Source organism: Carassius gibelio, chromosome B22, assembly GCF_023724105.1.
Source record: "Carassius gibelio isolate Cgi1373 ecotype wild population from Czech Republic chromosome B22, carGib1.2-hapl.c, whole genome shotgun sequence".
NCBI lineage: Eukaryota > Metazoa > Chordata > Actinopteri > Cypriniformes > Cyprinidae > Carassius > Carassius gibelio.
The window spans coordinates 21,287,022-21,299,045 of record NC_068417.1 but is presented as its reverse complement, the minus strand read 5'-3'; the positions used below and the strand labels follow the sequence as shown (position 1 = coordinate 21,299,045).

At 38.2% G+C, this 12,024-nt stretch overlaps 1 protein-coding gene across 2 annotated transcripts in view; it reads left to right on the top strand.

The window, feature by feature from the left end:
* The window catches only part of LOC127987835 (rho guanine nucleotide exchange factor 18), a 45,790-nt gene extending 35,470 nt beyond the window's left edge, over nucleotides 1–10,320 (top strand). For both annotated transcript variants that reach the window (XM_052590183.1, XM_052590182.1), the window contains 3 exons: nucleotides 7,112–7,436; nucleotides 7,525–7,638; nucleotides 7,758–10,320. In XM_052590183.1, coding sequence (XP_052446143.1) covers nucleotides 7,112–7,436; nucleotides 7,525–7,638; nucleotides 7,758–7,903 — 585 coding nt within the window. In that variant the 3' untranslated portion in view covers nucleotides 7,904–10,320. The remainder of the gene's footprint in view (nucleotides 1–7,111; nucleotides 7,437–7,524; nucleotides 7,639–7,757) is intronic.
* Nucleotides 10,321–12,024: the final 1,704 nt, after the last annotated feature.

Sequence of the window (12,024 nt, the reverse complement as noted above, 5' to 3'; positions counted from 1 at the left end):
CTCAGTTTACGTTTTAACTCATTATTTCCAATTTCAAGAATCTACACATCAGCAAGGTTTCAACACTATAATTTTTTTGTTGTTGTTCAAATAATTATGTGCTGGAAATAGGAGCTGGCTTATATGAAATTATCACGATGTGACCTCTGTGTTCCTTTTTAGTGCCACATGTTATTAAAATTGTATGTGTAGGTGTGCCAGCTGAGAGCATCTGCCTTTCCCACGCTCTCTTTTCAGCTCCGCTGTACCAGTACAATCAGAGGGAACAATGTGGCACTGTGAGGTTACATAGCAGTGGCTTTGCTAATCTACCTGCCACCCTGCCCTACCTGTTTGCCAATGAGCCTGCCAGATTACCCAGCTTGCTCTCTGGGAAAAAAACAGACACTCGGACAAGTGTTGTTTGAACAGTATAAACCGGCTCACAAAAAAAAAAGCCAGCCTCTGTGTAAACAGCGTATAACAAAAGCCACATATTGTGCGATTTTCTAGCTCTAAGCAGTACCGAAACCATCCCAGAGATGACAACACACTAAAAACATTGGGCAAATAACCACAATTTCTTTAGAAAAAAGAAATATGTACGTTGCATTTAGCATTTTCTTGCTCATTTGCACACAGTTTGACTGGCTCCATCATCTGTTTTTCATCAAACTCATGGGTTTTCATGATTTCCTTCAATCACGTTAAACTCATTTGAGCGCCGTGGCCTGTCTGTCCATTCGCGTGTGCGTACTTGATGACTAACCCTCTTATTTTGACCGATTACTCAGAAAAGGACGTCTAAGGAGCCGGACAAGGCGTCTTTCAGCTTTCGTTCATGCGTGCGTGTGGAGCTAACAGAAATTGGGAACTTTCCTAATGGCTGTAATGCCGTGACGTTAGCGATTTAATAGGCAGTGACCAAGCAAAACGCAATCAAGCCAGGGTCAATCAGCATCAGTGTTCGTCATTTTATAATATTAAGAAGGAATGTGCATTTAAAGTTTATGGTCCAAAATCATACAGACACAGCCGGGTGTGTGTGTTTGCACTGCTGGGTTACAGATGAATATGATTCAGCACTTGTGGAAAAAGGTTTTTTTCTACTATTATAGCATGTAGGGATGTGAGAAATGGCATATTTTGGCTTTTTTAAAATTTTATTTATTTTTTAATAGTTTTTCTGCTTGGTCGATGTGTTCAAGGCGAGACTTTTATTTTGACAGCGCTGAGAGCGGCAGCGCCTAAGCACAAAGTGCTCACGCTCTCTCTGGCTGTGTCCAAATTCAGGGTCTACATCCTTCGGAGGACGCATTTGAAGGATGTTACGTCACAGCGCCGCGACGAAGGCTGTCCAAATTCGTAGGATCCTTCAAATGCGGCCCACAAATGCGTCCTCCTTTTCCCCGAATTGGAAGGATGGGTGTGGTGGATCCTTTCGCGTCCTACCTATCCCATAATTCTTTTCGGCAGGACGAAGCGAGCGGTAGCGGAGTGGGGGAGGAGTATTATTTTCGATGTTTTTTAAAAACTGGCTTTTCAAAAATATATATTTTCAGTGGTTTTCTAGTTAGGCATTTTGTTTTAGCGTTAAGCATTTTTTTTTTTTCATTTGTACGTGTATATGTAAAAAAAAAAAAAAAAACACTGCGCCTTCCTTACTGCCTGTGTGAATATCCCCTTACACACAGCTTATTTGTTAGTGATTGAAGCTGTTTTTAACGCTTCTAAGGACGAAAGAGCAGACAGAAGTGTTTATAAAGCTCCGGGGAGAGAACGATGAGCTCTTCACCCGCGTCTTGCTTAGCGCTGTCACGGTTGCTAGGCGACAGGATATGAGCAACGGTTAAGGGAGGGAACTGAAAGAAGGGTAGTCTGTCCAAATTCACAAACACCGACTTCCGGTTTTTGCGGTCGTCGGAGGACCCATCCTCCTTCAACCGGGTAGGAAGGATCCTAAGGAGGATGCAGACCCTGAATTTGGACACAGCCTCTCTTGTTTACTGTCGTTGTTAACAGTTCTGTCTAAATACAAATAGAAGTCTGTCTAATAATAAGATAAATCAGATCGGATAGAAGGGTTAAACAAAGGAATTCATGTATACTGAAAGTATTGTAACAATTGCTTTTATATTATTCGTAATAGAAAAGCAAACATTATAATACCGTCTTGTTTGCCATCAGCATGAATCAAATACGCATTTATATGAATTAAACAAATCGGCCACCCGCTTTCCAAGATATCGGCAACGGCTGTAAAAAAAAAAAAAAATCAGTTGACCACTTATTCTAATATTTATCATATATTTAAAATCTAACTTGATTTAAGATTTTTCTGTTAAAATGTGTGATTGATTAATATTTAAAATCCAGTTAAAAAGTTGTGAGATTTGAGGTGTGTAGGGCTGCACAATTTGGCCAAATATTTTGTAATTATCTATCAAATATGACCATAAATCTTATTTTTGATGCATATAATTATTACTAATTCTACTGACTTTAAAAAAAAAAAAAAAAAATTTAAAAATACTAGTTTTTTTTTTTCTCCATTTTTACTGTATTTTTTTACATTCAACGCAACACTGTTGCACCAGGTGCAATGCAACAGCTAAAGATGTCGTTCTGCATGTGTAGTTCAACTGATAATCACTGTTTTTAGATTCTGACATTAATTGTCTAGTCTGTGAATTTGTCAGAAAAGCCCAGCTTTAATGGCTGTAGTACCAGAAATTAATTTGGACATTCAGATACTGTTACACATTTTGTCATGTTATACACCCTCTCAGAGACGGCAAGTCTCTAATTTATTCCCTTTGTCACCACCACTAAAACCATAAATTTAGATAAGCTTACTATTCAAGCTCAATCAATAAGCCGAAGAGGTGACCGTCCTAATCCTTTCTTAGTAAAGTAGGCTAAGAATCATTTGCATATAGCATTCTCAAATGTTATAATGAAACAAACAGCCTCTGACAGTAAGTTGCCACCGCTTTGTTGTTCATTGTGTGTATTCGAGGTCATGGAGGCATGTCTGGTCATGCCCGTCCTTGTCAGATTTCCTGTGATCTCGGCTTATCTCAGGTTAGTACGGCTATCAGTACATAGTAACCGTCTGCCCGTGGTGCCAGGCTACAGACCTTATTCAAATAAATCCCATATTGAGGAGATTCATTATGATGGCGTGCAGAAATGAAAGCATATGCTTCTCAATCTGTTTAGAAAGTTCCAGCTTCAAAGAAGTGAATTCGTTAAGACCTAAAAATGATTTTTACTAAATGTTAGTTGAGAGAAAGAATCAGACTCAAAACATAGAGGTAGGTTATATGCCAATGTAGTTTTTTACGACTTCACTACAATTTTACGGTTTCCTAATTGGGTCGTTTGTCTATGTTTAGCATTTCCACCGTTCGCTCGACTAGTTTTATTATGCGCTGTATTGTTTTATTATCCATCTCGCTGTCAGCTTTAATCACAGATATATTGGGGGTTGTTTGACCTGTTCTTTTGTTACCGTCTTAGTCACTTCCTGATGTTAAACCATGGCTCAGCTCTTCAGATAACGTCGAATTTCGGTCTTTCATGTGCTCCACTCTTTCTCTCTCTCTCTCATTCATATATGCTCAACTTTGACCTCTAGTTCCAAAGAAAGCAACTTTTTATGGCCGAGTATATTTTACCTTTGAAAGATTTATATTCCACATTCCTGTTTCCAGGGAGTCTGTATTTGTGATGCTTCGTCGTGAGGTAAAAACACCCAAAACAACCCTTCAGAAACAGGTATTTAGCACCATGATTTAAGAGCCACGTTTTCAGCAGTGAGCCCTTCCGACCAGCCCATGCACAGCAAATGTATATGTGCTCGAAGTATCCAGGGAAGTCTTGAGTTGGGAAAACCTCAACGTATAATTACCTGCCAGCACCCTTTCATTAATACCAGCGCTGGAATTCGGCCAATCTTAATTGTTTATGTGATGTCAATCAAGTCTTTGTGCCGAAAATCTTGCACACCCCTCGCATTTTTAACGCTCTGGAAACCTTATATTTACTGAAGGCACCTTAAAGACTGGAAACAATGGAGCATCTGTGCTGGGATTCCAGCGTTTGGGAAAAGTACTTGTGCTCCACAAAGGCCACGCTGTGCGATGGTTCAAGATGATGTTGCCCCGGGCCAGTTGGAGAAGTTTAGCCTTTTCCGACCTCTAGATCAGTGTTTCCCAATCCTGTTCCAACACTACACATTTTGGATGTCTTCCTTATCTGACCGATCAGGTGTTGGAGTCTCTACTAGCTGAGCTGCCGAGTCGATTCAGTTGTGTTTGATTAGGTTTGGATGATTGAGTTAAATATGCATATATATATATATAATTTTTTTGTAGGATGATGGAAATTGGAAATTGCAATTATGACTTGAAGCTTATTGAACAGATTCAGAAGTATGGCTCTAGAAGCCCATTTTAAGTCTTGGAGTGATTTAAGGGATCCTGTTAAAACAAATTTGAATTGGTTTTTGTGGTGTACTGTTATAGGTTTTGATTGATTTTGATGGATCACTCTTAATTGTTCACATATTTTACATTATTACAGTACCTCTCTTCCCAGTCTGTCTCAAACATCCTGTTTACCTACTGTTTCTGTGAAACCCCTCCTTCTGAAACACAAAATGTGCTCTGATTGGTTAGCTGGCCCAGTGTGATGTGATTGGTGAACCACTTGGAGCATGTTCCGGAAATGTAACACCATTTACCATAATTTAATCTACTCAGCTGTTAATATTTACAATGGCGTCAATTTTGTCATACACATTTCTGTCCGATCAAGACCTTGGGTTTATCTCAATCCACTTGGTAGTTCAGTAGCCAGGGCACTGATCAGGGAGTCGATCATTTTAAGGGCTGTCTCAATAACAGAATCCTTCCAGTGCACTGGAACGCTCGCTCCCAAAAAAAATCCCACAATGCATATTGACTCTCACATTGACGTTGTACGTAATCATGCCAACTGAAATTGAGAAATGACTGTCCCAGTGTGCAGTGATCCAGGATACTTAGCAGTGACTGGATTCTGATTGAGACGCACCCTATGTGAAGATTTATGAACAAGAGGATCATGCAGAACGTTTTCAAAAACTAATTTAAGGGGTTTTGGAACCAAGGTGAAAGAAACGGCATCTCATTGACATGACAACAACTTGCTGCTCTTCTTTGTCTTCTCTAGCACAGCTCAACCAGGCATTGGCCGTGGGTGGAGATTATTTAAATTAGAGACATTGTGACTTCACAATATCTGTAAGAAGTGCAGTGTAGTGCGAACAAACGGTTCAAACACCAACATTACACACTAACTAAAGTGAAAAAGCCTGATAGGACACCTTTTAGGAGACATTCACAATGTGCATTGTTGGTTGGGCTTCAGGAACATGGTTGAGAACCACAGCTCTAGATGATGAACACCTCCCAGTGTTTAGATGTTCTCCTTAACCACATTTTTTGTGAAATTATGGAAATTGGTGGGTGTAATTGGGACTTTCAGAAGCATAATGTACAGATTGAGGAGGGTGGCGCTAGTTTCAATTACATCTTTGAGGTGTGGAGAAGATTGGCCATTTTCACAGCTTTAAGTACTGTAGATGTGATAAACACTTATGATTATCACATTTTTTCCACGAACTTAGGGTGTTGGTAATTTCACGGTTAATTATTTGAAATCCTTGCGTACATTTTCAAGGTTCACTCTTAGGTGCATCCTAAAAATTGCATAATCACCCATGGGCCCTTGAGCAAGTATTGCTTGCACCATGTGAACTTTCCCTCCGAACATTGTACAGTATATCCTTTGGATGGAAAGTTACTGCTAGCTGCTGATGTGCATTAATAATCTTTACCTCATGCTTAACTTAGTCCTTTCATGTGGAGCTGTCTTCAATTTGTGTTACATTTTATGCCTGTGTTGACAAAGTGTGCTCAAGAGCACATCAAACGTCTTTGTTCTGCACACAAAGCAGCATGTGTTTTAAATTTAGCTTTGTCCTGTAAATCCCAAAGTCTTCTGGATTTCCTGCACAGCACATTATCTCGGCATTTCCTGCATGTCATGCTCAAAAATGGAAGTTGATCTTCAGAAGCTGACTAAAAAACAAAAAAAGTTATTTAAATGCAGACGGTGCATCTTAACAAACTTTTTGGCCCATAATATTTAAGATTTTATTCATTTAAAGGATGCAATTGTCCAAAGAAATTTAAAAGTAATGAAGAACAACATGAAGCAGTTCAAGAGCAAGTGATTTAACGCAACAATATTGTTGTAAAGTTGTTGTACGTTCTTACTCATTAATAAATCCATTTCACATACATTGTGTCATTGAGGTCAGTGCATCAAATTACGTGAAAATGGTTTCCTGTACAGTTTAGATCTTTCCAACAGACAGAACAAATTTTTGTGTAAATAATGGCGTTCTTATAAATATAAATGGTTCAGAAATCCATTATTTTATAATTTGTCGTATTTGATTCTCTTGTAGTACACTCTCATCTAAATTGTTTAATTTGGTTCAACATTTGTAAAGCTCTTACTTGGTAAATTGCTGATGCATTCAATTCAGTTTTCCATTAATCTGTTGTGTATATTTTCCATGCTTGACTCAACTGTTCGTAAATCCAATATTGTGGAAGTTACGACATATAGTCCAATTGTCAAATCCATTTTTTATTGTTGTGTACAATGTCATGTTCAACTTAGCCATTTGTTATTCCAGTCTTGTAAAGTGTAAAATGTTGCATTTATTCAGTTTTTCGTAAATCTGTTATTCTGTATATCGTCATGTTCCATGTTCACAAATCAGTTCTTGCGTAAAACTGTTGAATTTAAGTCAGTTGTTCATTGTGCACAGTATATTGTTGCGGTCATGTTTAATGTTTCCATAAACGATTTTGTAAGTGGTTGCAGTTGTTCGTAAATCCATTTTTGCATGAATTGTTGGATGAATTTCGTTGCGTTCAACTCAGTTGTTTGTAAATCCATTTCGAAAATCCATCCATCACATACGTCAGTCCTGGCAGTGTTTCATTAATGACTGGATGGAGACATTCACCACATGTAGTGCTAACATTTGCATTTCACTTTGTGTTTTTAGCTTTCCAGTTCCTCCAGCTTCAACGGTGAGCTGCTGCTCGGCGGAGCTCGGGACCAGAAGCTTCCTAAAAAATCAAACCTGCGGGGATCTCTCTCCGCATCCCAGGCCGACTACCTGGAGCGTCCCGAAGTCCAGTCGCGCCGTGAGAGCTCCTGCAGCACCCTAACCGCCAAGACGGAGGTTCCCATCCATCTCATCAGCACCACAAACCAGCTGCACAAGCAGGGCGGCGTCCAGCAGCAGATACCGACCAAACTCGCCGCCCTCAGCAAAGGCAAGGAGAAGAGTGTGAAGGGCAAGAGTTCACACCGCACCGACAGTCGGGGTTAGTACTGGTCTGTTTGCGACCAACAAAAAACGTTCCTTGGGAGTCGAATTTGCCATTTCCTAAATCCATCTTCACTTTGTCGTAGGTTCTGTTGACATGAAGCAGATGCTGCCCGTCAAGCTGTCATCGAGGGATTCGGACGGAGGTCACAAAGCACGCCGGTCCGTCAGCCCCTACCAACCTCAACATTCGCACTCAGGTAAGACAAACAACCGCACCCGACATTCCCGGCCGAGCCTGAACGAGCCGTATCCCGCTGTGTAAACAATCATTAGGCCCAGCTGACAGGCCTGTTGTTTGGTTTGCTCGCCCCTACAGATTCCCTCAGCCCTCCAGATGTGCATACGGACACCCAGTCTAGCCTCGAGCCCGCTGTCCTCAAATCCCACGAGCAGACCTCCCAGCCCACCATCCAGTACACTCTTACCGACGAAGCCACCAAGGAGGAAATTATCTTTTTCTGAGGCGTCCAATGGGATGCAAAGACATTAGGCTAATGTTTCAGACGATGTTTTACTTAAGGAGCACATTTTAATCCTCCAAGTCTTAAAAACTAACAATTTTATTGAAGCCTGTAAATTACGTCAAAGAAAAATGTGCTTTAGTTAATGTGAAAAAAGGCTCCGTGTTTGTCCAGAAAACCCAAAGACTTTGACGGACAGCTTCAGGTGAAGGACATTTCTGTAGCACGAACGGGCGACATGAAGGACGAATGGATGTTTTTAGGTTGCTTATAGTTGTGGTAAGCAGTTTTGCACAGCGGTAATGTCCCATTTCATTGAAAACTATTTGGGACAACTGTTTTCTGTTGAATTTGTTTCATTTTTGGGTCACTCTGGAACATTTTTGCTTATGGAAAATAGCATACGTTGACATTTAAAAAAATGTAAGTCAGTTTTGACTGCACACTGTGTAAACTCTCAGCTTGGATTAGTTGATTTTACAAAAGCCAACTCAATTTCAGTGGTCATTTTATTCATGTGGCATCTTTTTAGAGATTACTACCAAATGTTCACAAAAAAATAAAAATTAAGCAGTGGACATGAAGACAATCCAACATTTTATTAACTATTCTTCTGTTATTAATTTATATGTTAGGAGATCTTCCAAATTGAGTATTTTGAGATTACTCAAATAGAAATCAGACGAAGGATACAAATGTCTTAAATGATAAATGAACCATGTTTTCATCTTTCCAAATGATCAAAAAGTCAATTTAAGACATGACATGGCTAAAATACAAACGACTGAATCTCATGAAAACTATTAAGGAATGTCCAGGTCGTTATTCACCCCGAAAAATGTTTGCGTTATGCTATCATGTTAATGTCATTTTCTCCTAACGTTTTCAATGCCATTCGGCAAAGATTTTTATTATTTAAATTGTTTTAAATGGTAGTGTTTTTGCTTTATTGTTGGTGTTTTAGTGTTTTAAATTAATTTTTGATAAAATTAACAAACAATTGCGGTGTCTGATCAGTGTTTTACTGTATTACAGTACTTAAAATGGTTGGGGTTTTTTTGCATTAAGATATTGAGAACTTTTAGGAGAAAAAAATAAAATATGACATTAATGTACACCGTTCCATTTAAGATTAGTGCCAACTATGTTTAAATATTGTGGTAGATATATACAGTCAGTTTTTATTTCTAAAATTGATTTAAAATCTTAAATTGGTTTCCTTACCATCCACATTCGAGAAGGAAAGCGTCGTCTTAATCAGGTTTCCTTTAAACACATTTCACGTTTTTGCATTTCCTACTTTCTTATGACCCACATTCATTTCATTCCATGTCTAAATTAAGTCTCTAAAGTTATCAAGCATTTCCTCTGTCCTCAAGCTGACCACACAAACGGCATGTGTGACGTAATACTGTGGATTTCAGAGTAATGCTGCCAAAAACTAGGATTTAAACCACTCTGAAAATAACGTGTATCTCTGATGTCCGTTTCCTGCGACCATGTGACTTATATGTATATTTTGTACATAGTTTCCTTTTAACATAAACGAGATGTTGATATTATGCAAGAATTTCATGTGACCACTGAAATTACAGCTGGATCGTTTGGGTATAATTTGTTTGTTTTAATTTGTAGGCACTTTTTTTTTTTTTTTTTTTTTTATTAATCTGTCATTTAGTGATTTTCAGTTCGATAACTACCCATAATGCATTGCTTTTGGATAACCTTCGGATTCACCTATTCCACTTGATGGAAGAAGTATTTTTGATGCTAAGTTTATAAAAATGGCTTGATTTGATATTAGTCCGAAGCTTTTCCGTGGTGCAAGTGAAAGGATATTTTCACACTGTAGCAGATCGGTTTTGACTCTCAATGATGTGTAAATAGTACGTCACATGATGTCGATGACCTAATAATGAAGTTAGTGACTAAATGCTGTTTGTCTCACTCCTTTAGCTGCAGCGCACTTTATCGCAGAATGAATTGTTTTCTTTGATTTGTTCCACTGTGAGTTAAAAAACAACATCATCATGTTGCTTAAAATTGTCTCTTGATTCGGCCGGCATTCATCGTGACTGTAGCTACTTGGTGTCTGTGATTGTACGAGATAATTCTACGATGTTATTGCTATGTGAAGACGGTTTATTGTCAAATATTGTTGTCAAATTGTGTTTAAAAACTATCATTTTTCTGTTTCCAGTTACACTAGCCACTTTTCAATACCAGCAAACTTTAAGGGGGACCTCAAGTGTTAATATTTCTGATGTTTTGTGTCTTAAGTTTTTATCACGCAAGGCCAGTTTTTTTTTTCTACCACAGCATTGTACTCACTCTACCGGAGAAAAATAGAAAAACTTGTGAACACTTAAAACTGCTGCCTTTAGAGACATTTTAGTAATAAAATATGTGGGGAATAAATATGACTCTTGAATCTTTACTCCTATTCAAATCTCATTGTATCTGTGTATAGAAAAAACAACTTTTGAAGAGCTCAGTTTGTTAAATACTGTATCCCACAATGCAGTTTGCCCAACCTGACCTTCCGTTTCCTTCGCAACGAATTAACAGTAAAGCTGATTTAGTAATAACATAGTAAGTGCAATGTTAATGTATTTTTTGGCTCATTATTTGCAAAAACCTACAATATTTTTATGGAAAATTAAAACAATTTAATGTGCGAAATATCTTGGAGGCCACTTAACTGATCAAGCGTAATATAACAAGGTCATGTGACAAATGTGGGATACTGCTTTTTTAAATGTCTACAAATTCATAATTTACAGTTTTAACCATATTTTCCAGAATATGAGTCGCATTTTTTATCGTCTGAAATTAACTGACCAATAAATTACGTTTGCTTCATACGGTTAATTTCTGATCTGATTACTGTATACGTATCTGTCTGAATAAGTGCGTTTAAAGGATTTTTTTGTTTGCTTGTTGAGTTAGGGGAACTAAATCATGTTTATAGCGTTTAAAATCTTTCAACCTTTAATTTTATTTAAAGTATTTGACATTATTGCTTATAGTAATAAAATGTGACTTACCTGCGGTTTTTTTTTTCTCACAACAATGCAATTTTTATTGTCGCAACTTCCAGAAAAAGTGCTCAGTATCTTTTATATGTAATACCCAGTATCCACCTTATTATTCAATGCAGAAGTAAGCTATTTCTCATCATCTTCAAATGCGCGAGACTTCTGATTCATTAAAAAAACTGCAGTGTTGTAAACTGGAAATATTTACACCACAAACCCGTGTGTTTATTATTAAGATAAGGTATTAAAATACTAAAAGAAATATCAGTGTGCAAGATCAGGCAGTTGTGTCGCTATTAATGGCTTGAGGCTAATTAAACCGGAAGTCTCGCACCTACAAGGTAAAAAATAAGGCGGAATATTTTAGAATACCTTTATGCAACAAAACTTTGAATATGTTTATATATGTATATATATATATATATATATATATATATATATATATATATATATATATATATATATATACACTGTGTACTACGGTACTATTCCGTTTATGAACAGAGCTTATACCTTGCACTTTAAGTTGACCACAGAGGAAACTGAAAAGCATGTAAAGCGCTGCAGTGATCAGTGCTGGTGTTATTCTAAGCTCTCTGCGGGGCGGTATCTTCGGACAATATGATTTTATTTCCATCTCTCTTTCTGCTCGTGTTGTGTCTGTTGATTCTGGCCCGTTTCTCACAGGAAAACAGACGGAGCCCAACTTTTAACAGGACCTGGTGTCCGTCTCTCAGGCCATGCTAATTGCAGTGCTGTGGCGGAACACGGCTATTTTCAGGTGTTGTGGTTTTCCTTTTATCCAATCCGGATCTGACAGCCGCGCGTCCAGCAGTTCTGTACCAGATGATGTCTTTGACTTTTGTCTTTGGAAATGGTTTTCTGTCTTCCGTCTTGTCTTGTGCTTGACTAATTTTAGACGCTGGGCTACGAGACAACCCCTGTCTGGTTCACAAGTGTCTGTAGTCACGTCACGGTTTTAATTGTAGCTATTTTCTGCAAAGAGACCTCTGTCCGCTAAAGAAAACAAAGCTCAGGCTGCTGGCTACTCTCCTATAGCTGTGAAAGTTACCAGAATCTAACT